General features: G+C 27.9%; 2 protein-coding genes across 2 annotated transcripts in view; both read right to left on the bottom strand.

Moving 5' to 3' along the window:
* LOC141285219 (chloride channel protein 2-like) overlaps window positions 1–4305 on the bottom strand; it is a 125350-nt gene extending 121045 nt beyond the window's left edge. Inside the window, exons 1-2 of the mRNA XM_073818259.1 lie at window positions 4110–4305; window positions 3957–4009 (exon numbers count right to left, since the gene is read on the bottom strand). Of these exons, the coding sequence (XP_073674360.1) occupies window positions 3957–4009; window positions 4110–4305 (249 nt within the window). The remainder of the gene's footprint in view (window positions 1–3956; window positions 4010–4109) is intronic.
* Window positions 4306–23422: 19117 nt separating this feature from the next.
* Window positions 23423–26205, bottom strand: part of LOC141285220 (chloride channel protein 2-like) — a 33799-nt gene continuing 31016 nt past the window's right edge. Inside the window, exons 20-23 of the mRNA XM_073818260.1 lie at window positions 24956–24994; window positions 24549–24653; window positions 24257–24343; window positions 23423–23566 (exon numbers count right to left, since the gene is read on the bottom strand). Coding sequence (XP_073674361.1) covers window positions 23423–23566; window positions 24257–24343; window positions 24549–24653; window positions 24956–24994 — 375 coding nt within the window. The remainder of the gene's footprint in view (window positions 23567–24256; window positions 24344–24548; window positions 24654–24955; window positions 24995–26205) is intronic.

The following is a 26205-nucleotide window of genomic DNA, read 5'->3' on the forward strand; positions in this document are numbered from 1 at the left end:
GGGTCATTCCGTGTCAACTCAACCAGAGGTCCCGGCTTAAATTTTTGATTTTGATAATATTTATTCTGAAGAAAGATAGACATGTATAGTGATGAAAGCCAAAATATTAAATGTCATGGATAAATATTTACTGAGTAATCCACTATTAGATAGAGGGGGTCACAATAGCAATTTTCACCTGAGCTTCAGAGTCAAGTTACAGGGGGGTAAAATGACTTTAGAAAGATGCCAACATTATAATGTTATTTTTACACAGAGATTGGTAGATATATTAGTAAAATCTGTTGACTTTAACAATCTTTGTTGCATTATGTGCTGATGGTGACCGTTAAAATATGAGGAAACGGCACTTTTTAAGTTTTTCTCCAAAGTTTGCATGCCTGTAACTTAAGAAGTGTTAAAGCTATCTTAATGCCCTTTTAGATATTGGGACTTGGCAAATTCTCCTTTTGGAATATTTATTTTTAAGGCTCTACGAGATTCGGTTCCAGAGATATTGAAATTTCAATATGGCTCCAGGAGTAAATCATTAAAAATGACATTTTCAGCGGTCAAAAACCCAACGTGTTTCAGTTTGCAAAAATATGATACTTCTTTTGTATTAAAGAGGAATGTCTGAAGAACAAATAATGTTGAAACTAGAGATGTATCTTGTTTCCTTCTGTGAAGAAACTGCATTGAACATACCTGTTTGAGTGCCTTAAATACTCTTTTGCCAAAGTTTGCGTGCCTATAACTCAAGAAATATTAAAGATATTGCCATTTGATTTTAGATTCTAGTTCTTTATAAACCTTTCTTTTTAAATCTTAATTTTCAAGGCCCTATATCATTCAGTCCCAGAGATATGGGGATCTCAATAAGGCTCCATGTCCAGATTATTGAATATTATCCATTTTCAGTGGCCGAAAATCAATGTTGGTCACTTTGTATACAGCTGATACTTATTTTATTTAAAGAACAATGTCTGAAGAACAAATAATGTTGAAGCTAGAGATGTATCTTGTTTCCTTCTGTGAAGAAACTGCATTGAACATACCTGTTTGAGTGCCTTAAATACTCTTTTGCCAAAGTTTGCGTGCCTATAACTCAAGAAATATTAAAGATATTGCCATTTGATTTTGGATTCTAGTTCTTAATAAACTTTTCTTTTTAAATATTAATTTTCAAGGCCCTACGTCATTCAGTCCCAGAGATATGGGGATCTCAATAAGGCTCCAGATTATTGAATATTATCCATTTTCAGTGGTCGAAAATCAATGTTGGCCACATTGTATACAGCTGATACTCATTTTTATTTAAAGAACAATGTCTGAAGAATAAATAATGTTGAAATGGTTTGAATTACAAATCTCTGTGTAAAAAAAAACAATGTGTGTGCATATAGATTTAAAAAAAAAAAAAAAAAAAAAAAAAATTCGTTTTGATGAGGTCCCAGATTTTAATCACTTCTGAAGATAGTTTTGCCCCCAAACAACATTTATGTAAACGCACACTGAGCTCTTCTGCTAATTAATTACACAATAAATGAATTCCTGTTGCGATCTGATGAGTTTCGGGCTGTGGGTGTTTTTGAGCAAAATAAACAAGCATTGATTTAACCCGCTGTAAACTCCTGCTGAGCTTTGAATGACAGCAAAACTATCAGCCAAACCATCAGTAAACCAATGTCAGACGTCCAGTTCAGATACAGTATAAACACAGCTTCACCTTCAGACATCACTGCACACAAACCCAAGAAGAAAACAGACACAGACAGATAAAAAAAGAAAAGACCAAAGGCCATTAGGTGCCCTCAGAAAACTTCGAAGGAGCCCTCACTATATGAACTAGTTTACACTTTATATATTTAGGAGACAATAAAGCTAGATGTACTGTAAAAATAAGTACCAAATAATCAAAAAATAAATAAACACATTACCAGTGCTGGCATTGCATTGCATGATATTATATTATATTATGTATAAGAAAATTGTAGAATCACAAAATTAGGTGTTCATTAAATTTGCTAATATTTTAGTTCAAAAATATTATAATAAAATCATTATTAGTACAGATTATATTATTTATAACAAAACAATCACACTTTAAATTAACTTACAATATTAAAAAGCCAAAAAAAAAACTATAGAATTACTAAATTACTTAGGTGTTAAAAATTCCAATAAAGTACCTTATTAACTATGTTACATAAAAATATATATTATAACTATATAAACTCATTTATGCTTTAGAAATCTATTTTGGAGACAATAAAACAGGTTTTATTGTAATATATATATATATATATATATATATATATATATATATATATATATATATATATATTATCACTGCTGGCATTATATTATATTATATTATATTATATTATATTATATAAACAGGTTTTAATGTGAAATAAGTAAACTTCAAATACTAAAATTAAATTAAATAAAAAAAATTGAAGCAAACAAATTTCTAGAATTCAAAAACTATTAAAGCTAATAATGTATTTAAATTCTTAATGTCTGTTAAATAAAAAAATATATAGTATACCTATATAAATTAGTTTGTGCTTTACCAAGGTTTTGTTGCAAAAATAAGCACCAAATAATAAACATATAAATATTTAATATATATACTATATTTTTAATAAATATTATATTACATTATATATTAATTTTTAAGCTAATTGTAGAATCACAAAAATGAGTGTTTATCAAATATCAATTTTTTGCATTTATTTGCCCATACTTTGGACACAAAAAAACAGGTTGTACTGTAAAATAAGTACCAAATACTAAAAATAAAATCAGTGCTGCAATATTACATTACATTATATTATATTATATTATATTATATTATATTATATTATATTAAAAGAAAATTGTACTGTAAAATAAATAAACTACAAATACTAAAAAAATAAATAAATAAAATACGACATTTTTTAATGCAGTGCTGGCAACTTACATATTTATTTAATTAAGAATGTATTTAAGATTCACAAAGCTAATTGTGTTTAATAAATTTAAGTCTTTTTTTCCTGCTCACCAAGGCTGCATTTAATTGATTAATAACAGTCAAATTTGTGATAAATTATTTATTTATATATGTGCTATTAATTTTAGAACCACATAATGAAGTGTTTATTAAATGCGTCTATACTTTGGAGACAATAAAACAGATTGTACTGTGAAATAAGTAAACTACAAACACTAAAACATAACTAAATTAAATTAAATACTACCTTTTTTAAAGCAGTGCAGGCAACTTATTTATTTAGGAATCACAAGATGAATTGTGGTTAATGCATTTAAGTCTTTCCTGCATTTAACTGATTAATAACAGTCAAATTTGTGATAAATTATTTATTTATATATGTGCTATTAATTTTAGAACCACATAATGAAGTGTTTATTAAATGCGTCTATACTTTGGAGACAATAAAACAGATTGTACTGTGAAATAAGTAAACTACAAACACTAAAACATAACTAAATTAAATTAAATACTACCTTTTTTAAAGCAGTGCAGGCAACTTATTTATGTAAGAATCACAAGATGAATTGTGGTTAATGGATTTATGTAATGTCTCTTCTGCATTTACTTGATTAATAATACAGTAAAAAACAAAAAAAAAATCAATTTATATATTTTGCATTAATTTGTATACACATACACATGTATGTATTGATATTTGTGTTGAACCACTGAAATACACAGAGAGAGACAGATATAGAAAGACTGTCTCTGATTCAAGATCATCATGTCCTGAATTATGAATCATAATTGTTCCTTTAAGCAGCCAGAGATACAGAAACAAGTCAGAGATAGCAATATAGACTTATCAACGATTCCAGAGAACCACAAACACGAGTGACAGCTCCATACAGCCGAGAATCGCTGATAAACACAATCAGAGAGTGTGAGATAACGCCAATCTTGAAAACACAGGAGAGAAACGAACACAACTTACCAAAGTTTGCTCATACTGCAGCGCGCGCTGCTCCGTTCCGTCCACAGCCATGACTGCAGCTCACACACACTCACTCACTCACTCTCACACACTTACAAACACTCTCACTCTCACACACTGCGAGGACAACTCACTAAACACTCGCTCTGGCACTGAAACGCACAGACGCGAGCGTGGAAGTGCGGCTGGCTGCGCGTCGGCGCGGCTCTTGCGTAACAACACGCTGCGTGACTGACTCCTGTGGGTTTGATCTGTGAAAGAAGTTTGTGTTCGGCTCTGAGCGTGGGGCGGGGCTTACGCACACAAACTCCGCCCACTGCGCGGGCACGCAGCCTGTGTCTACAAACATTCCGAGCGCACTACATAGACTGCATATGAAAGACACGCTCTGAACATAAAACAGGATGATAAATACGATTTTTTAAACGAAGCTACGAACGTCTCAAAAGCTAGATTTATTATTGCAAAAAACTACTTTATTAGTGTAAAAATAACTAAAATAATTAGCTTTTATCTTTATTTATCAGTGCTGGTACCTTATTTATTTATTTATTTATTTAAATAATAATAAATACTCTTTATAATAAAAAAAACATTTATAATAACATTTATTTATAATCATTATGTCTAAGGTGTAAAAAAAAAAAACCTGTATTGAACGAGGGTTTATTAAACATAAAATGGAGTTACAAATTACTAACATTTTTTAAAGAAACATTTAACAGCCCAAAAGCTAATGTTGACTTTATAATAAAATTAAATTAAATTAAATTAAATTAAATTAAATTAAATTAAATTAAATTAAATTAAATTAAATTAAATTAAATTAAATTAAATTAAATTAAATTAAATACCTGGGTACAATAAAATAGGTTACTATAACTATATAAATAAATGAATAAATACATTTTATTAGCATTTTTATCACCAGTGTAACAACAAAATGAATAAAATAAAATAAGAAAATAAAATTAAATTAAATTAAATTAAATACCTGGATACAATAAAATAGGTTACTATAACTATATAAATAAATGAATAAATACATTTTATTAGCATTTTTATCACCAGTGTAACAACAAAATGAATAAAATAAAATAACAAAATAAAATTAAATAAAATAAAATAAAATTAAATTAAATTAAATACCTGGATACAATAAAATAGGTTACTATAACTATATAAATAAATGAATAAATACATTTTATTAGCATTTTTATCACCAGTGTAACAACAAAATAAATAAAATAAAATAACAAAATAAAATTGAATAAAATTAAATTAAATTAAATATACAACAAATAAAGTAGTTGGAGACAATAAAAGGTTTTACAAAAAAATACTATGTAAATAAACACATATTTTATTCTTTTTTATTATTCTTTTTTTCACAACTATGTTTATTTATTTATTTATTTATTTATTTATTTAAATTATAATAAATACTCTTTATAATAAAAAAAACATTTATAATAACATTTATTTATAATCATTATGTCTAAGGTGTAAAAAAACCTGTATTGAACGAGGGTTTATTAAACATTTTTACAAATTACTAACATTTTTTAAAGGAACATTTAACAGCCCAAAAGCTAAGGTTGACTTTATAATAACAACAAAATGAAATAAAATAAAATAAAATTAAATTAAATTAAATACCTGGATACAATAAAATAGGTTACTATAACTATATAAATAAATGAATAAATACATTTTATTAGCATTTTTATCACCAGTGTAACAACAAAATGAATAAAATAAAATAACAAAATTAAATTAAATTAAATTAAATTAAATTAAATTAAATTAAATAAAATACCTGGATACAATAAAATAGGTTACTATAACTATATAAATAAATGAATAAATACATTTTATTAGCATTTTTATCACCAGTGTAACAAAAAAATAAATAAAATAAAATAACAAAATTAAAATAAATAAAATTAAATTAAATAAAATTAAATTAAATTAAATACCTGGATACAATAAAATAGGTTACTATAACTATATAAATAAATGAATAAATACATTTTATTAGCATTTTTATCACCAGTGTAACAACAAAATAAATAAAATAACAAAATAAAATTGAATAAAATTAAATTAAATTAAATATACAACAAATAAAGTAGTTGGAGACAATAAAAGGTTTTACAAAAAAATACTATGTAAATAAACACATATTTTATTCTTTTTTATTATTCTTTTTTTCACAACTATGTTTATTTATTTATTTATTTATTTTAACAATATAAATAAATAAATACATTTCATTATTATTTTATATTTATTATTTTATTTATTACATCCCAAAGGATAATGTTGGCTTTATTATAACAACAACAAAATAAATAAACATATAAATAAATAAATAACATACTTAGAGACAATAAAAGAGGTTTTACTAAAAAAATAAATAGATAAATAAATACTTTTTTGTTATTTTTTATCATCAGTATTGGCACCTTTATTTTTTTTACAACTTTATTTATTTATTTATTCTGTCTTTATTTTTATAATATAATTTTATAACAAAATGTATTTATTCACTATTTTTATTGATTTTATGTCTACGGTATAAAAAAAAAAGTCCATAATGTATTTAAAAATAAAATAAAGTAACAAATTACTAACATTTTTTAAAGAAACATTTAATATCCCAAAAGCTAATGAGGCTTTATAATAACAACAACAAAATAAATAAAATAAAATATACAACAAATAAAGTACTTGGAGACAATAAAAGAGGTTTGACAATATATATATATATATATATATATATATATATATATATATATGTGTGTGTGTGTGTGTGTGTGTGTGTGTAAATAATCAAATACATTTATTATTTGTTTTTATTATTATTATTTATATTTTTACAACTATATTTATTTATTTTAACTATATAAATAAATAAACACATTTTATTGTTATGTATTTACAATAATGTATTTGAAACGAGGTTTTATTAAAATAAAAAAGTAACAAATTACGAACTTTTTTTAAGAAACATTTCACACCTTAAAAGCTAATGTTGGCCTTATAATAACAACAACAACAAAATAAAATAAAATAAAATAAAATAAAATAAAATAAAATAAAATAAAATAAAATAAAATAAAATAAAATAAAATAAAATAAAATAAAATAAAATAAAATAAAATAAAATAAAAGTATTTGGAGACAGTAAAAGAGGTTTTGCTAAAAATATATATTAATAAATACATTTAATTATTATTTTTATCAGCAGTGCTGGAACTTTAATTATTTTTTAACACCTTTATTCATTTATTTATTTATCTTTTTACGTCCCTAATTATTTATTTATTTATTCTGTCTATATTTTTATTGCATGTATTGATATTGTGTCCAGCATCAGTGTAAAAACAATCACATCAATAATGTACTTTTACACATAAATAATAATAATAATAAATTTTAATAACATTTAAATGCCTAAAAATGCTGTCTAGGTACAGTTTTGAAATTCAATACTATTTTCATGGAATAATTTATATAAATATAAATATAAAGGTGCATCTCAAAAAATTAGAATATCTTGGAAAAGTTTTTTGTAATTTAATTCATAAAAGCAAACTTTCTTATATTCCAGATTCATTCTAGTGATTCTCTCTTTTTTTTTTTTTTTGATAATTTTTTTTTTTCCTAAAAAGTCCTAAATTGTTTGAGTGCAATGAATCTAGAATATAATAAAGTTTGCTTTTCTATGATATTGCATTTTTTTATTTAAGTAATTATGATTGATCATTCTTTTAATCTAGAAGACAGAAGCTGAAGGTCAAGAAGATGGTTCCTGGAGCACAAGCAGAGATCTGGTAAAGATCAAACATTCACCTCACATAAACGCCTGGGTAATCTTTAAATAGAAAACAGCAGAAATATACAGCTGTGCATATAAACACAACACACCACACACGCTTCATGACTGCAGTCAGTCTGCAGGAGGATCCTCTATTAAAGACATTTATCATCATCAGGAAACTCTCTTTATGTGCTTCCAAGAAACAACTTTCCCATCAAACGTTCCATTTCTGAATGCTGCCATTCAGTTACTTTTAAAACACTTTAAAACATTCTTCTTATTATTTTGGTCAATTGAACATTAAAGTAATATTCCATTCTGCAAACATCATGAAAACGTTACTTTCTGAACATTCAGATTTTTGTTCTTGTAACAATGTATAAATAACGTCTTGAGAACATTATTAAAGACCAGATACTGCTGAATGAATGCTTAATTAATGTTACTGGAGGAACGTTGAGAGAACGTTGTCAGAACGTTCTGAGAATGTTAATTTCAAATTCACATTGTTTACAACAACTAAACGAAAAGACCTCAAAGTTATGCTTGCTAATCATGCTAGAAACATGCTAGTAACTTGCTAATTGTGCTAGAAACATGCTAACAACTTGCTAATCGTGCTAGAAACATGCTAGCAACTGGCTAATCGTGCTAGAAACATGCTAGCAACTGGCTAATCGTGCTAGAAACATGCTAGCAACTTGTTAATCGTGCTAGAAACATGCTAGCAACTTGCTAATTGTGCTAGAAACATGCTAGCAACTTGTTAATCGTGCTAGAAACATGCTAGTAACTTGCTAATTGTACTAGAAACATGCTAACAACTTGCTAATCGTGCTAGAAACATGCTAGCAACTGGCTAATCGTGCTAGAAACATGCTAGCAACTGGCTAATCGTGCTAGAAACATGCTAGCAACTTGTTAATCGTGCTAGAAACATGCTAGCAACTTTCTAATTGTGCTAGAAACATGATAGCAACTTGTTAATCGTGCTAGAAACATGCTAGTAACTTGCTAATTGTGCTAGAAACATGCTAACAACTTGCTAATCGTGCTAGAAACATGCTAGCAACTGGCTAATCGTGCTAGAAACATGCTAGCAACTGGCTAATCGTGCTAGAAACATGCTAGCAACTTGTTAATCGTGCTAGAAACATGCTAGCAACTTGCTAATTGTGCTAGAAACATGCTAACAACTTGCTAACCGTGCGAGAAACATGCTAGCAACTGGCTAATCGTGCTAGAAACATGCTAACAACTTGTTAATCGTGCTAGAAACATGCTAGCAACTTGCTAATTGTGCTAGAAACATGCTAGCAACTTGCTAATCGTGCTAGAAACATGCTAGCAACTTGCTAATCGTGCTAGAAACTTGCTAGCAACTTGTTAATCGTGCTAGAAACATGCTAGTAACTTGCTAATTGTGCTAGAAACATGGTAACAACTTGCTAATCGTGCTAGAAACATGCTAGCAACTGGCTAATCGTGCTAGAAACATGCTAGCAACTGGCTAATCGTGCTAGAAACATGCTAGCAACTTGTTAATCGTGCTAGAAACATGCTAGCAACTTTCTAATTGTGCTAGAAACATGATAGCAACTTGTTAATCGTGCTAGAAACATGCTAGTAACTTGCTAATTGTGCTAGAAACATGCTAACAACTTGCTAATCGTGCTAGAAACAGGCTAGCAACTGGCTAATCGTGCTAGAAACATGCTAGCAACTGGCTAATCGTGCTAGAAACATGCTAGCAACTTGTTAATCGTGCTAGAAACATGCTAGCAACTTGCTAATTGTGCTAGAAACATGCTAACAACTTGCTAATCGTGCTAGAAACATGCTAGCAACTGGCTAATCGTGCTAGAAACATGCTAGCAACTTGTTAATCATGCTAGAAACATGCTAGCAACTTGCTAATCGTGCTAGAAACATGCTAGCAACTTGCTAATCGTGCTAGAAACATGCTAGCAACTTGCTAATCGTGCTAGAAACATGCTAGCAACTTGTTAATCGTGCTAGAAACATGCTAGCAACTTGTTAATCGTGCTAGAAACATGCTAGCAACTGGCTAATCGTGCTAGAAACATGCTAGCAACTTGTTAATCGTGATAAAAACATGCTAGCAACTGGCTAATCGTGCTAGAAACATGCTAAAAACTTGTTAATCGTGCTAGAAACATGCTAGAAACTTGCTAATCGTGCTAGAAACATGCTAGCAACTGGCTAATCGTGCTAGAAACATGCTAAAAACTTGTTAATCGTGCTAGAAACATGCTAGAAACTTGCTAATCGTGCTAGAAACATGCTAGCAACTTGTTAATCGTGCTAGAAACATGCTAGTAACTTGCTAATTGTACTAGAAACATGCTAACAACTTGCTAATCGTGCTAGAAACATGCTAGCAACTGGCTAATCGTGCTAGAAACATGCTAGCAACTGGCTAATCGTGCTAGAAACATGCTAGCAACTTGTTAATCGTGCTAGAAACATGCTAGCAACTTTCTAATTGTGCTAGAAACATGATAGCAACTTGTTAATCGTGCTAGAAACATGCTAGTAACTTGCTAATTGTGCTAGAAACATGCTAACAACTTGCTAATCGTGCTAGAAACATGCTAGCAACTGGCTAATCGTGCTAGAAACATGCTAGCAACTGGCTAATCGTGCTAGAAACATGCTAGCAACTTGTTAATCGTGCTAGAAACATGCTAGCAACTTGCTAATTGTGCTAGAAACATGCTAACAACTTGCTAACCGTGCGAGAAACATGCTAGCAACTGGCTAATCGTGCTAGAAACATGCTAACAACTTGTTAATCGTGCTAGAAACATGCTAGCAACTTGCTAATTGTGCTAGAAACATGCTAGCAACTTGCTAATCGTGCTAGAAACATGCTAGCAACTTGCTAATCGTGCTAGAAACTTGCTAGCAACTTGTTAATCGTGCTAGAAACATGCTAGTAACTTGCTAATTGTGCTAGAAACATGGTAACAACTTGCTAATCGTGCTAGAAACATGCTAGCAACTGGCTAATCGTGCTAGAAACATGCTAGCAACTGGCTAATCGTGCTAGAAACATGCTAGCAACTTGTTAATCGTGCTAGAAACATGCTAGCAACTTTCTAATTGTGCTAGAAACATGATAGCAACTTGTTAATCGTGCTAGAAACATGCTAGTAACTTGCTAATTGTGCTAGAAACATGCTAACAACTTGCTAATCGTGCTAGAAACAGGCTAGCAACTGGCTAATCGTGCTAGAAACATGCTAGCAACTGGCTAATCGTGCTAGAAACATGCTAGCAACTTGTTAATCGTGCTAGAAACATGCTAGCAACTTGCTAATTGTGCTAGAAACATGCTAACAACTTGCTAATCGTGCTAGAAACATGCTAGCAACTGGCTAATCGTGCTAGAAACATGCTAGCAACTTGTTAATCATGCTAGAAACATGCTAGCAACTTGCTAATCGTGCTAGAAACATGCTAGCAACTTGCTAATCGTGCTAGAAACATGCTAGCAACTTGCTAATCGTGCTAGAAACATGCTAGCAACTTGTTAATCGTGCTAGAAACATGCTAGCAACTTGTTAATCGTGCTAGAAACATGCTAGCAACTGGCTAATCGTGCTAGAAACATGCTAGCAACTTGTTAATCGTGATAAAAACATGCTAGCAACTGGCTAATCGTGCTAGAAACATGCTAAAAACTTGTTAATCGTGCTAGAAACATGCTAGAAACTTGCTAATCGTGCTAGAAACATGCTAGCAACTGGCTAATCGTGCTAGAAACATGCTAAAAACTTGTTAATCGTGCTAGAAACATGCTAGAAACTTGCTAATCGTGCTAGAAACATGCTAGCAACTTGTTAATCGTGCTAGAAACATGCTAGCAACTGGCTAATCGTGCTAGAAACATGCTAGCAACTTGTTAATCGTGATAAAAACATGCTAGCAACTGGCTAATCGTGCTAGAAACATGCTAGAAACTTGTTAATCGTGCTAGAAACATGCTAGAAACTTGCTAATCGTGCTAGAAACATGCTAGCAACTGGCTAATCGTGCTAGAAACATGCTAGCAACTTGTTAATCGTGCTAGAAACATGCTAGAAACTTGTTAATCGTGCTAGATACATGCTAGCAACTTGCTAATCGTGCTAGAAACATGCTAGAAACTTGCTAATCGTGCTAGAAACATGCTAGTAACTTGTTAATCGTGCTAGAAACATGCTAGCAACTGGCTAATCGTGCTAGAAACATGCTAGCAACTGGCTAATCGTGCTAGAAACATGCTAGCAACTTGTTAATCGTGCTAGAAACATGCTAGCAACTTTCTAATTGTGCTAGAAACATGATAGCAACTTGTTAATCGTGCTAGAAACATGCTAGTAACTTGCTAATTGTGCTAGAAACATGCTAACAACTTGCTAATCGTGCTAGAAACATGCTAGCAACTGGCTAATCGTGCTAGAAACATGCTAGCAACTGGCTAATCGTGCTAGAAACATGCTAGCAACTTGTTAATCGTGCTAGAAACATGCTAGCAACTTGCTAATTGTGCTAGAAACATGCTAACAACTTGCTAACCGTGCGAGAAACATGCTAGCAACTGGCTAATCGTGCTAGAAACATGCTAGCAACTTGTTAATCGTGCTAGAAACATGCTAGCAACTTGCTAATTGTGCTAGAAACATGCTAGCAACTTGCTAATCGTGCTAGAAACATGCTAGCAACTTGCTAATCGTGCTAGAAACTTGCTAGCAACTTGTTAATCATGCTAGAAACATGCTAGTAACTTGCTAATTGTGCTAGAAACATGGTAACAACTTGCTAATCGTGCTAGAAACATGCTAGCAACTGGCTAATCGTGCTAGAAACATGCTAGCAACTGGCTAATCGTGCTAGAAACATGCTAGCAACTTGTTAATCGTGCTAGAAACATGCTAGCAACTTTCTAATTGTGCTAGAAACATGATAGCAACTTGTTAATCGTGCTAGAAACATGCTAGTAACTTGCTAATTGTGCTAGAAACATGCTAACAACTTGCTAATCGTGCTAGAAACAGGCTAGCAACTGGCTAATCGTGCTAGAAACATGCTAGCAACTGGCTAATCGTGCTAGAAACATGCTAGCAACTTGTTAATCGTGCTAGAAACATGCTAGCAACTTGCTAATTGTGCTAGAAACATGCTAACAACTTGCTAATCGTGCTAGAAACATGCTAGCAACTGGCTAATCGTGCTAGAAACATGCTAGCAACTTGTTAATCATGCTAGAAACATGCTAGCAACTTGCTAATCGTGCTAGAAACATGCTAGCAACTTGCTAATCGTGCTAGAAACATGCTAGCAACTTGCTAATCGTGCTAGAAACATGCTAGCAACTTGTTAATCGTGCTAGAAACATGCTAGCAACTTGTTAATCGTGCTAGAAACATGCTAGCAACTGGCTAATCGTGCTAGAAACATGCTAGCAACTTGTTAATCGTGATAAAAACATGCTAGCAACTGGCTAATCGTGCTAGAAACATGCTAAAAACTTGTTAATCGTGCTAGAAACATGCTAGAAACTTGCTAATCGTGCTAGAAACATGCTAGCAACTGGCTAATCGTGCTAGAAACATGCTAAAAACTTGTTAATCGTGCTAGAAACATGCTAGAAACTTGCTAATCGTGCTAGAAACATGCTAGCAACTTGTTAATCGTGCTAGAAACATGCTAGCAACTGGCTAATCGTGCTAGAAACATGCTAGCAACTTGTTAATCGTGATAAAAACATGCTAGCAACTGGCTAATCGTGCTAGAAACATGCTAGAAACTTGTTAATCGTGCTAGAAACATGCTAGAAACTTGCTAATCGTGCTAGAAACATGCTAGCAACTGGCTAATCGTGCTAGAAACATGCTAGCAACTTGTTAATCGTGCTAGAAACATGCTAGAAACTTGTTAATCGTGCTAGATACATGCTAGCAACTTGCTAATCGTGCTAGAAACATGCTAGAAACTTGCTAATCGTGCTAGAAACATGCTAGTAACTTGTTAATCGTGCTAGAAACATGCTAGAAACTTGTTAATCGTGCTAGAAACATGCTAGTAACTTGCTAATCGTGCTAGAAACATGTTAGAAACTTGCTAATCGTGCTAGAAACATGTTAGCAACTTGTTAATCGTGCTAGAAACATGCTAGCAACTTGCTAATCGTGCTACAAACATGTTAGAAACTTGCTAATCGTGTTTCAACTTGTTAATCGTGCTAGAAACATGCTAGAAACTTGTTAATCGTGCTAGAAACATGCTAGTAACTTGCTAATCGTGCTAGAAACATGCTAGAAACTTGTTAATCGTGCTAGAAACATGCTAGTAACTTGCTAATCGTGCTAGAAACATGTTAGAAACTTGTTAATCGTGCTAGAAACATGCTAGTAACTTGCTAATCGTGCTAGAAACATGTTAGAAACTTGTTAATCATGCTAGAAACATGCTAGTAACTTGCTAATCGTGCTAGAAACATGTTAGAAACTTCCTCTTCTTTGACTGTTTTATGGCGGCTGGCAAACCAGCTGGATGGTGCATTTCATGTTAGAAACGTGCTAGAAACTGGCTAGTCAGGCTAGAAGCATGTAACTAATTATTTTAACAATGTATAAATAACGTCTTGAGAACATTATCAAAGACCAGATACTGCTGAATGAATGCTGTATTAATGTTACTGGAGGAACGTTGAGAGAACGTTGATCATTTCAAATTGACCTTGTTGTTTCTCAGTACAACTAAAGGAAAAGACCTCAAAGTTTTGTAACATCCAACTTTATCAGCTTATTAAATGTTTTAGGAGGTCAAAGTAAATGAATAACATTTATTTGGTCTTTTGCATGAATTTCATGCGAGAGAATAAATGTGAACGAGCGTATAAAAACATCAAAGCACATGAAATGACTGTATAATCCGTCTTCAGATGGTTTATTATGGAACATGCCACGAAACCCCGTTTCCGGTTGACCACAAATAATATTACAAAAACTAGCCAGACCACCATAAGACGGTTTGAGTAGCTGGTATCTGGTTTGTTGCTGTAAACCTGAATTGATTTGTATTTGTGTTCCAGAACACAGCTGCTTTAATCTGGATCTGAGTAAATAAACACTTCATGACTTGCACACAAAAAATGACTCAGACAAATGTCAGTCAAAAAAAAGTGTGGACTTTTATTTCGTCACATTAAATCTGTTGTTTAGAAAGAACTTAACAAACATTTGAAATAGAAATAAAAATATTCTAGAAAATAATAAAATGACCACACAGCAATTTCAATATTTTTAACAAACAAGAGGCATAAATGTCTCCATCTCCTGGTGAAATTCAGTATTAAACACAGACTAAAAACACTGAGATACTAGTAGAGTACAGTATATTATACTTTATAGTAGAGTATATTATTATTTGTTTATTTTCCTTTTTTAGTTTAGTAGTTTTTAAATTATTTTTATTAGTTTTTTAAATATTTCTATAGTTTTTAATCATTTTTATTTCAAGTTAAACTCAATGAAAACAAGAAATGTAGCTGAAATAATATATATATATATATATATATATATATATATATATATATATATACATATTAATATATATATATAAAATATTAATATACATATTAATATATAATAATATTTTTAAGTATATATTTTATTTCAGTTAATGCTTATTTTATTTCCAGTAAAAAAAGCCAATATTTTTAGTTAACTATAATAACCCTAATGTTGAGAAAAATATTTATACATAGTTTAATACAATTTGAAAAATTATTTAACAATTATTTGAAAGTAATTATGATATAAGAATATTTAGTAATTAGTTGTACATTTTTATTCATATGTCAGTCTACTAAATACATAAATGGTCATTATTATTGTTTTATAAAATATATTCTACTATATACTTTACTAATTTAACACACGTTTGCATTCTTATATTTTAAAGTTAAGCTTTTTTTATTCTTATAAATTCTTAACTTCTCTTTCGAATAATTTTCTTACGTATATAGTTTTATGTATAGTTCCACAAACATACTCAATTATTTTCTTCTATCTTTTTTAAGTTAAAATATTTTTTTATTGTTTGTTTTAATTTAATTAATTCATTTATTTCTTAATTTTCAAACACCATTTTTGTTTACATTTGATTGATTTGAATTTTTTTATTGCTATTTTCAGTTTTTTTTTTACAATTAATTATATATTTCAAATGTTTGTTTGCATATATATATATTTTTTTTTTTTAAAAAGTAAATATTTTATTTCAGTTAATGCTTATTTTATTTCCACTAAAAAAAGTTTTCAATAGTTTTAGTTAACTATAATAACCCTAATGTTGAGAAAAATATTTATTTTTCTATACTTTCTACATTTATATTTACTGTTGATGGAAAAACTCCATTTATGACATTTTGCTGTCTGTAAATAACCATTTAAAAGTATTAAATCATAAAACACACAATAAAACCCTGACATAGTAATATAGTTTAGTATAGTGTAATAGTTTTTATTCATTTATTTCCATTTTATTTTAGTTAAAGTTTTAATCATTTTGTTGTGTTTTTTTGTCATTTTTCATAGTTAAAAAAATATTTCTATAGTTTATTCATTTTTATTGCAGTTTTCATTCAAGTTATTCTAGTACATCAAGTTAAACTGAATGAAAAAAAAAACAGCTGTATTTTTATTTTAAGTGTTTAGTGGTTTTAGTTAACTATAATAAGCCTGATATTGAGAAAACATATTTTTTTTAAATATTTTTATTTATTATTGATGAAGAACTCAAGAAAAGACGAAAAACACACATCTCCTGGTGAAATTCAGCATTAGCATGTGAGTATTAAATCACAAAAAACACACTAAAAACCCTGAGATATTAATATAGTATAGTGTAGTATAGTGTATTTTTTATTTATTTATTTTCCAATGTATTTTAGTTAAAGTTTTAGTAATTCTGTTGCTTTTATTTGTTTTAAAAAGTTAGTTTTTATTAAAAGTACAGTTTTAGTTTAAGATATTCTAGTACATCAAGTTAAAATAAATGAAAAATGTGTATATATTTATTGTGCAGTGAGTAAATCCTCATGAAAATATATAAACAAACAGTAAAGTAGGCCAAATTATACTTTGCTTTTAATAAAAAAAATTTTTTTTTGCCTAACATGACAAATATATATATATATAGGATCACAAATGGACATTACAGCCTTTATCAAGTGCTTCTGTTCATAATAATCATTGAAATCTTAAGTAAACCCATAAAATAAAGCCTCTGCATTGTGTGCTGGCATTTAATTTGCTTAACTCAAGTGTGTTTGAGGATTGCATACACATCAGGGATCTTCATGTCCTGTCTGTGTGTGTTTACAGTGAGGATGACAAACATTCAGGTTAATGATCATTTAAGAAGGTCTGGAGATTTCTGTGAAGAAACTGAAAGTGTGACAGAAAGAGAATCAGTGGAAACTCTGACTCTGAACTCTGGATCACTTAAATATTAAACAAGTTACAGACACTATCTCAAACAATAAAAACTACATTTGGACATTTGTGAGACAAATGAAAATATTCTAAGAAATAATAAAATGGTAAAACAATTTCAAGATGTTTTAAACAAATAAAAGGCCTAAATGTCTCCATCTCCTGGTCAAAATCAGTATAAAACACACACGAAAATACAGAGATACTAATAGAGTATTTATTTATTTTTCCTTTTAAGTTTAGTAGTTTTTTAAGTTATTAAAAGTTATTTTATTAGTTTTTAACCCTATCATTTTTATTTCAGCTTGTTTAGTTTTTTTTTCTAGTACATCAAGTTAAACTAAATGAAAACAAGAACTGTAGTTAAAAAAAAAATATATATATTAATAATAATAATAATAATATATATATATATATATATATATATATATATATATATATATATATATATATATATATATATATATAATTTCAGTTTTCAGTTAATGCTTTTTTTAATAGTTTTAGTTAACTATTAGTTATAGTAGTATAGTATGTTTTAAAAATGTTTATATATAGTTTTAACTAATTTTTATTGCAGTTTTAGTTTAAATGAAAATGACAAACGTATTTGAAATGAAATATTTTAAGTAAAAAATTGTTTTAAGTATTTTTGTCTTGTTTCTAGTCAAAATATCTACAAATTAATTTTAAATTCATATTTTATTGTCATTAATAAAAACCTATTTTTGTTTCTATTTTTATTTCAGTAAACATTTTTAGTATAAAATTTTATTTCAAGTGACAGGTTTTTGGGTTTAGTTTTACCTTTAGTTAACCACAATGCAAAAAAGGCTTATCTTACGTGGTATTTTTGTCTTGTCTCTAGTCAAAATATCTAAAAGTTATTAATTTAAGATGAATTTACTAGATAAGCAAAACGACATAAGTTGTTTATTCTTATTTTCAGGGGAAAAAAAAAACTAAATTAAGAGCAGTTTGCTTAAAATAATTACAATTATCTGCCAGTGGAGTAAGTAAAATACTCTTGTTTTAAGAATGTTTTAAGTAATTTTACTTGTTTCCAGGGAAAATAAAAAATAAAAAATTAAGTGCATTTTGCATAAAACAAGACTAAATGTCTTATCTAGTAAATGCACCTTAATTTAAGAATTGTTAGATATTAAGACAAAAAATACTAAGTAAGATAAGTCTTTTTTTTTGCAGTGTAGTTAACTAAAGGTAAAACTAAAACCATAAAATCTAAATAAAAACTTTTAATGAAACACAAATGAAATAAGAATAAGAACTATTAATTAATAAAATATTAATTTTAAAATAAATTTTTATATATTTTAACTAGAAACAAGACAAAAATAATAAGATAAGACTTTTTTGCAGTGTAGTTAACTAAGAGTAAAACTAAAACCATAAAAACTTGTTCCTTGAAATATTTTTTTAAATAAAATATAAAATAGGTTTCTATTACCTATTAATTAATCAAATATTAATTTAATTTTTTTTTATATTTTCACTAGAAACAAGACAAAAATTGTAAAACTAAAACCATAAAAACTTGTTACTTGAAATAAAATTTAAAAATAAAAACTTTTAATATAAAAAAGAAATATAATATAAAAATAAAACAGGTTTCTATTACCTATTAATTAATCAAAGATTAATTTAAAATTATTTTTTTGATATTTTCACTAGAAACAAGACAAAAATTGTAAAACTAAAACCATAAAAACTTGAACTTGAAATAAAATTGTTAAATAAAAACTTTTAATGAAAAAAGAAATATAATATAAAAATAAAATAGGTTTCTATTACCTTTTAATTAATCAAATATTAATTTAAAATTATTTTTTTGATATTTTCACTAGAAACAAGACAAAAATTGTAAAACTAAAACCATAAAAACTTGTAACTTGAAATAAAATTGTTAAATAAAAACTTTTAATGAAAAAAAAAGAAATATAATATAAAAATAAAATAGGTTTCTATTACCTTTTAATTAATCAAATATTAATTTTAAATTATTATTTTTTAGATATTTTCACTTGAAACAAGACAAAAATTGTAAAACTAAAACCATAAAAACTTGTAACTTGAAATAAAATTTAAAAATAAAAACTTTTAATATAAAAAAGAAATATAATATAAAAATAAAATAGATTTCTATTACCTATTAATTAATCAAATATTAATTTAAATTTTTGTTTAGATATTTTCACTAGAAACAAGACAAAAAATTGTAAAACTAAAACCATAAAAACTTGAACTTGAAATAAAATTGTTAAATAAAAACTTTTAATATAAAAAAATATATAATATAAAAATAAAATAGATTTCTATTACCTATTAATTAATCAAAGATTAATTTAAAATTATTTTTTTGATATTTTCACTAGAAACAAGACAAAAATTGTAAAACTAAAACCATAAAAACTTGTTACTTGAAATAAAATTGTTAAATAAAAACTTTTAATATAAAAAAATATATAATATAAAAATGAAATAGATTTCTATTACCTTTTAATTAATCAAAGATTAATTTAATTTTTTTTATATTTTCACTAGAAACAAGACAAAAATTGTAAAACTAAAACCATAAAAACGTGTAACTTGAAATAAAATTGTTAAATAAAAACTTTTAATGAAAAAAAAGAAATATAATATAAAAATAAAATAGGTTTCTATTACCTTTTAATTAATCAAAGATTAATTTAAAATTATTTTTTGATATTTTCACTAGAAACAAGACAAAAATTGTAAAACTAAAACCATAAAAACGTGTAACTTGAAATAAAATTTAAAAATAAAAACTTTTAATGAAAAAAAGAAATATAATATAAAAATAAAACAGGTTTCTATTACCTTTTAATTAATCAAAGATTAATTAATTTATTTTTTTGATATTTTCACTAGAAACAAGACAAAAATTGTAAAACTAAAACCATAAAAACTTGTAACTTGAAATAAAATTGTTAAATAAAAACTTTTAATGAAAAAAATAAATATAATATAAAAATAAAATAGGTTTCTATTACCTATTAATTAATCAAATATTAATTTAATTTTTTTTAGATATTTTCACTAGAAACAAGACAAAAATTGTAAAACTAAAACCATAAAAACTTGTTACTTGAAATAAAATTTAAAAATAAAAACTTTTAATGAAAAAAAGAAATATAATATAAAAATAAAATAGGTTTCTATTAACTTTTAATTAATCAAATATTAATTTAAAATTATTTTTTTGATATTTTCACTAGAAACAAGACAAAAATTGTAAAACTAAAACCATAAAAACTTGTAACTTGAAATAAAATTTAAAAATAAAAACTTTTAATATAAAAAAAGAAATATAATATAAAAATAAAACAGGTTTCTATTACCTATTAATTAATCAAATATTAATTAAATTTTTTTTAAGATATTTTCACTAGAAACAAGACAAAAATTGTAAAACTAAAACCATAAAAACTTGTAACTTGAAATAAAATTTAAAAATAAAAACTTTTAATATAAAAAAGAAATATAATATAAAAATAAAATAGATTTCTATTACCTATTAATTAATCAAATTTTATTTTATTTTTTTTAGATATTTTCACTAGAAACAAGACAAAAATTGTAAAACTAAAACCATAAAAACTTGTAACTTGAAATAAAATTTAAAAATAAAAACTTTTAATATAAAAAAAGAAATATAATATAAAAATAAAACAGGTTTCTATTACCTATTAATTAATCAAAGATTAATTTAAAATTATTTTTTTTGATATTTTCACTAGAAACAAGACAAAAATTGTAAAACTAAAACCATAAAAACTTGTAACTTGAAATAAAATTGTTAAATAAAAACTTTTAATATAAAAAAGAAATATAATATAAAAATAAAATAGATTTCTATTACCTATTAATTAATCAAATTTTATTTTATTTTTTTAGATATTTTCACTAGAAACAAGACAAAAATTGTAAAACTAAAACCATAAAAACTTGTTACTTGAAATAAAATTTTTAAATAAAAACTTTTAATGAAAAAAAGAAATATAATATAAAAATAAAATAGGTTTCTATTACCTTTTAATTAATCAAAGATTAATTTAAAATTATTTTTGATATTTTCACTAGAAACAAGACAAAAATTGTAAAACTAAAAGCATAAAAACTTGTAACTTGAAATAAAATTGTTAAATAAAAACTTTTAATGAAAAAAAGAAATATAATATAAAAATAAAATAGGTTTCTATTACCTATTAATTTTTAAAAAAATCGATATTTTCACTATAAACAAGACATAAATTGTAAAACTAAAACCATAAGAACTTTTAATGAAAAATATAAATATAATAAAAAAATAAAATACGTTTATATTAATTAAAATATTAATTTAAAATTCATTTGGAAATATTTTTTATTAATTGCTTATTCGCTGATTAAAAATGTACCAAAACACCTGAAATTCTAAAATATAATTAAATAATAAAAAGATATAAAAATAATAAAACAATTACTATAACTACTAGTAATATTATTTTTTTTCTTAACAAATTAAAATCAATAATAGTATCTCAGTTTTACAACAGAATCACAAAATCAATATTTAGAATAATAAAGACTTTATTAAATTAAGACTACAAACTGATCATCCTGAAAGTTTCTGAACACACGCTTTAATCTGATCTCACTCTCTGACCTTTAGTACAGAATGAATTGTGACTGAAGTCCAAAGGTCAGTTTAAGATCATGGAATGTAAGCCGTCTGAACTGAGCTCAAACTAGTGTTCAATGAACGGAATATTTTCAACATTTTAATTGTCATTCAAGCCCTAATTCTACATTTTCTAAGCACCAGCTCAACCATTTCAAAGAATTGATGGTATTTTGGTAGAAACATCCCTCATCCAAACACACACTTGTCAGTCACGTCTCGCTGAAGACGAGGGCTCAACCAATCAGATGCCAGTATTTTGTTCAGTCACGGTGAGTCTTGTCCTTTCAAAAACGCCGGCACATCATATTAATGCAGCACAGACACACAACAGGAACCCATCTCTTTCTCTGGCCAAGACTTATGGGAAAAACTGTGACAAACTAAAAATGAAATATAAAAAAGAAAAAGTTGCAAAGTAAAGTCAAATGTTGAGATTTCCAGAGATTCCAACTGTTTTTTTTTTTAATAATATTTGTGTGTCTGTGAAAACAACACAAACATACAAATGCACACATTGAGTAAATCTAGATTTATAACCAAGAAAATTATTAAAGAGTGCAATATTTCTCCCAATATTGATGCATGCAACATTGAACATATTTTTTTTTTTATTGAACTGAATTAAATTTTTTCTGAATTATGATCAAGAAACCCTTTATTCTGCAAAAAATATTATAATAGCCAAAATATCAAAAATTTCTTAAATGAAAAAGGATTTTCTAGATGAGATTGTCTTTTCAGAAAAAAAAAGTCAAAATTACTGTTTTTGCTTCAAACAAGCCAATGGGGTAAGCAAAAATAATCTTGTTTTCTGTTTGAAATACTGTCATTTTGCAATTCAATGCACTGGAGGGCAACTAGAGAGTTTTACAAATGCAGTAGCCAAAATGTTATTCACACAAGGTATTTATTTCTTAAGTTAAACTAAATGTCTAAATGTTTGGCTTAAAATGAAAACAACCATAAATTAAAAAAAAAAAAAAAAAATAGATTTTGACCAACAAATGTATTCATTGCATTTAAAGAAGAATAAGTGAGGGAATGCAAAAAATCATGACTTTTTAATCATTTTCAGGAACAAACACACATTCTAATTGACTTTTATTGTTGTATTGTATTGTTTTTACACACAACTAATTATAAATACTACAGACTAACACACACATACACACACTAACAGAAACATCTTGCACTTTTAGAATGAATAAAAACAATAGTCACTTTTTACATATTGTTTTTACAACTAGAAATGGAATCGAAGCAGAAAATAGAGACAAAAAGAGATTTGAAACACACATCTCTGACACTCATGAATGCACCAATAAAAACAGACTAAGGGCAGAAAGAGTCTCTATAAAACTACTAATCGTTTTGTGCGTTTGGGGTTTGAGGTCTGGTCCACCTGTTACCACTGGTTGCTGGTGTTTTAGCTGATCTGATGGTCCAGAATTTTGTGGAGTTCGACAGTATCGTCCCTGGCTCCTCGAAAGCCTCGGTCTCTGAAAGAGGACAGAACGCGACGCAACCTCACACCGTTCGCCGGAATGGAGCTTTCAATAGCTTTTCTTAGCTACAAAACACATCAGAGAGCGTTAATGAATAGTTGGGTTATTATTTTGTTTGTTCATATCAAAACCTTGGTGCAAAAAATGCTTTTCTTACTTTATTTTTTGTCCCGTTTGCAGCCAAAATATCTATAAATTCTTAAATCGACAAGTAAAAATTATTTTCTTGTTTTCAAAAAAATAAAAAGTCAAAGTTAAGTGCATTTTTGCTTAGAACAAGCTAAATTATCTGCCAATGGGGTAAGCAAAAAAAAAATCTTATTTCAAACTGAAAACAAGATTTTTTTTCTTACCCCATTGGCAGATTATTTAGCTTGTTTCAAGCAAAAAATGCACTTAATTTTGATTAGTTTTTTTCTGAAAACGATACAATAATTTTTACTCGTCTAGAAAATCCTTTTTGATTTAAGAATTTGTTGATATTTTGGCTGAAAACAAGACAGAAAATGTGTGTAAGAAAAGCATTTTTTTGCAGTACTCCTTTGGCCTTTTTGAAAGAAGCCTATGCTTTTCTACTCAGAAAGGCTGCATTTATTTAATTAAAAATACAGTAAACTGCAAAAATAGTGAAATATTATTAGAATTTAAAATAGCTGTTTTCTATGTGAATATCTGTTCAAATGCAATTTATTTCTGTGATCAAAGCTGAATTTTCAGCATCATTACGCCAGTCTATGTTACTGAAAAATTCTCACCTCTTTCAGTGAAACAACTCCAATAAGCCGTCCGACCCCGGTGACATAAGCGTAATCCAAATTCAACACAGAAAACATGGTGTGAGTCTGAGAAAGAACAGGAGAGAGAGATATTAAATTTGAAAATGAGAGCAAATGACATTTTATTCTTCTTCTGAAATAAAGTGTGATTTTTTTTAACATTAACAACACATTAACTGAAACTAAACTGCAAAAACTACTAAATCAGAAAGCATCATGATTATAATATCACAATTAAGTCCTCACACTAAGGCTTAATAAACACACACACCTTGTGCATTGAAGTGTGTTCCACCAGCTGGAAGGGGGCGGGGTCAATTTTGCAGACATTTAAGTCAATCTGCTCGTCAAGCTGTTGCTCCTCCCACTCTTCAACCTGCATTCACAGCCAGAGATACTGTACATGAGTGTGTGTGTTCCCACAAGTATAGTTTTACCAATAAATTTTGACCTTGTGGGGGCATTTTTTTGGTCTCAATGAGGAAACAAGCTTATAAATTATATAGAATGAAGTGTATTGAAAATCTAAAAATGCCTGTAGTTTCGTGCAAGAGGTAAGCAGGTGTAGGTTTAAGGTAAGGTGATAGAAAATACAGTTGGAAAGTAGAAAAACCATTATGCCTATGGAATGAACCCATAATACATGGAAACCCAACTCTAGTCTAAAAATGTCCTCACCTCTTGAAGAATCGTATCGTCCTCTTCGTTTGGGTTGTACTAGAAAGAGATAGAAACACACACACTCTTAGGCTGAAAATAGAATTATCTGTTATCTATTATTAATATCTTTAAACGCTTTTTTATCAAAATGAGTTTGTTTCACTACTTTAGCAGCACTTACATAAACCAAAACTTAGAGTTTTATTCCTATCTATATTCTGAAGGTTTTTATAGAGGGGTTTGTTTATATATCATTATCATGATTTTATTATTACAGTTTATCTTTTCCATCTATAGATTTCAATTACAATACACACCTTTAAAGAGATTTTTTTCCACTTGAGCAGCACTTACATAAACCAAAACCTAGAGTTTTATTCCTATCTATATTCTGAAGGTTTTTATAGAAGGTTTTGTTCATATGTCATTCTCGTCATTTAATTATTACAGTTTATCTATTTCCGTCTATAGATTTCAATTACAATACACACCTTTAAAGAGATTTTTTTCCACTTGAGCAGCACTTACATAAACCAAAACTTAGAGTTTTATTCCTATCTATATTCTGAAGGTTTTTATAGAGGGGTTTGTTTATATATCATTCTCATGATTTTATTATTACAGTTTATCTTTTCCATCTATAGATTTCAATTACAATACACACCTTTAAAGAGATTTTTTTCCACTTGAGCAGCACTTACATACACCAAAACCTAGAGTTTTATTCCTATCTATATTCTGAAGGTTTTTATAGAAGGTTTTGTTCATATGTCATTCTCGTCATTTAATTATTACAGTTTATCTATTTCCGTCTATAGATTTCAATTACAATACACACCTTTAAAGAGATTTTTTTCCAATTGAGCAGCACTTACATACACCAAAACTAAGGGTTTTATTCCTATCTATATTCTGAAGGTTTTTATAGAAGGATTTGTTCATATATCATTCTCGTAATTTAATTATTACAGTTTATCTATTTCCGTCTATAGATTTCAATTACAATACACACCTTTAAAGAGATTTTTTTCCACTTGAGCAGCACTTACATACACCAAAACTTAGGGTTTTATTCCTATCTATATTCTGAAGGTTTTTATAGAAGGATTTGTTCATATATCATTCTCGTAATTTAATTATTACAGTTTATCTATTTCCGTCTATAGATTTCAATTACAATACACACCTTTAAAGAGATTTTTTTCCACTTGAGCAGCACTTACATACACCAAAACTTAGGGTTTTATTCCTATCTATATTCTGAAGGT

This window comes from Garra rufa, chromosome 14 (assembly GCF_049309525.1).
Source record: "Garra rufa chromosome 14, GarRuf1.0, whole genome shotgun sequence".
NCBI lineage: Eukaryota > Metazoa > Chordata > Actinopteri > Cypriniformes > Cyprinidae > Garra > Garra rufa.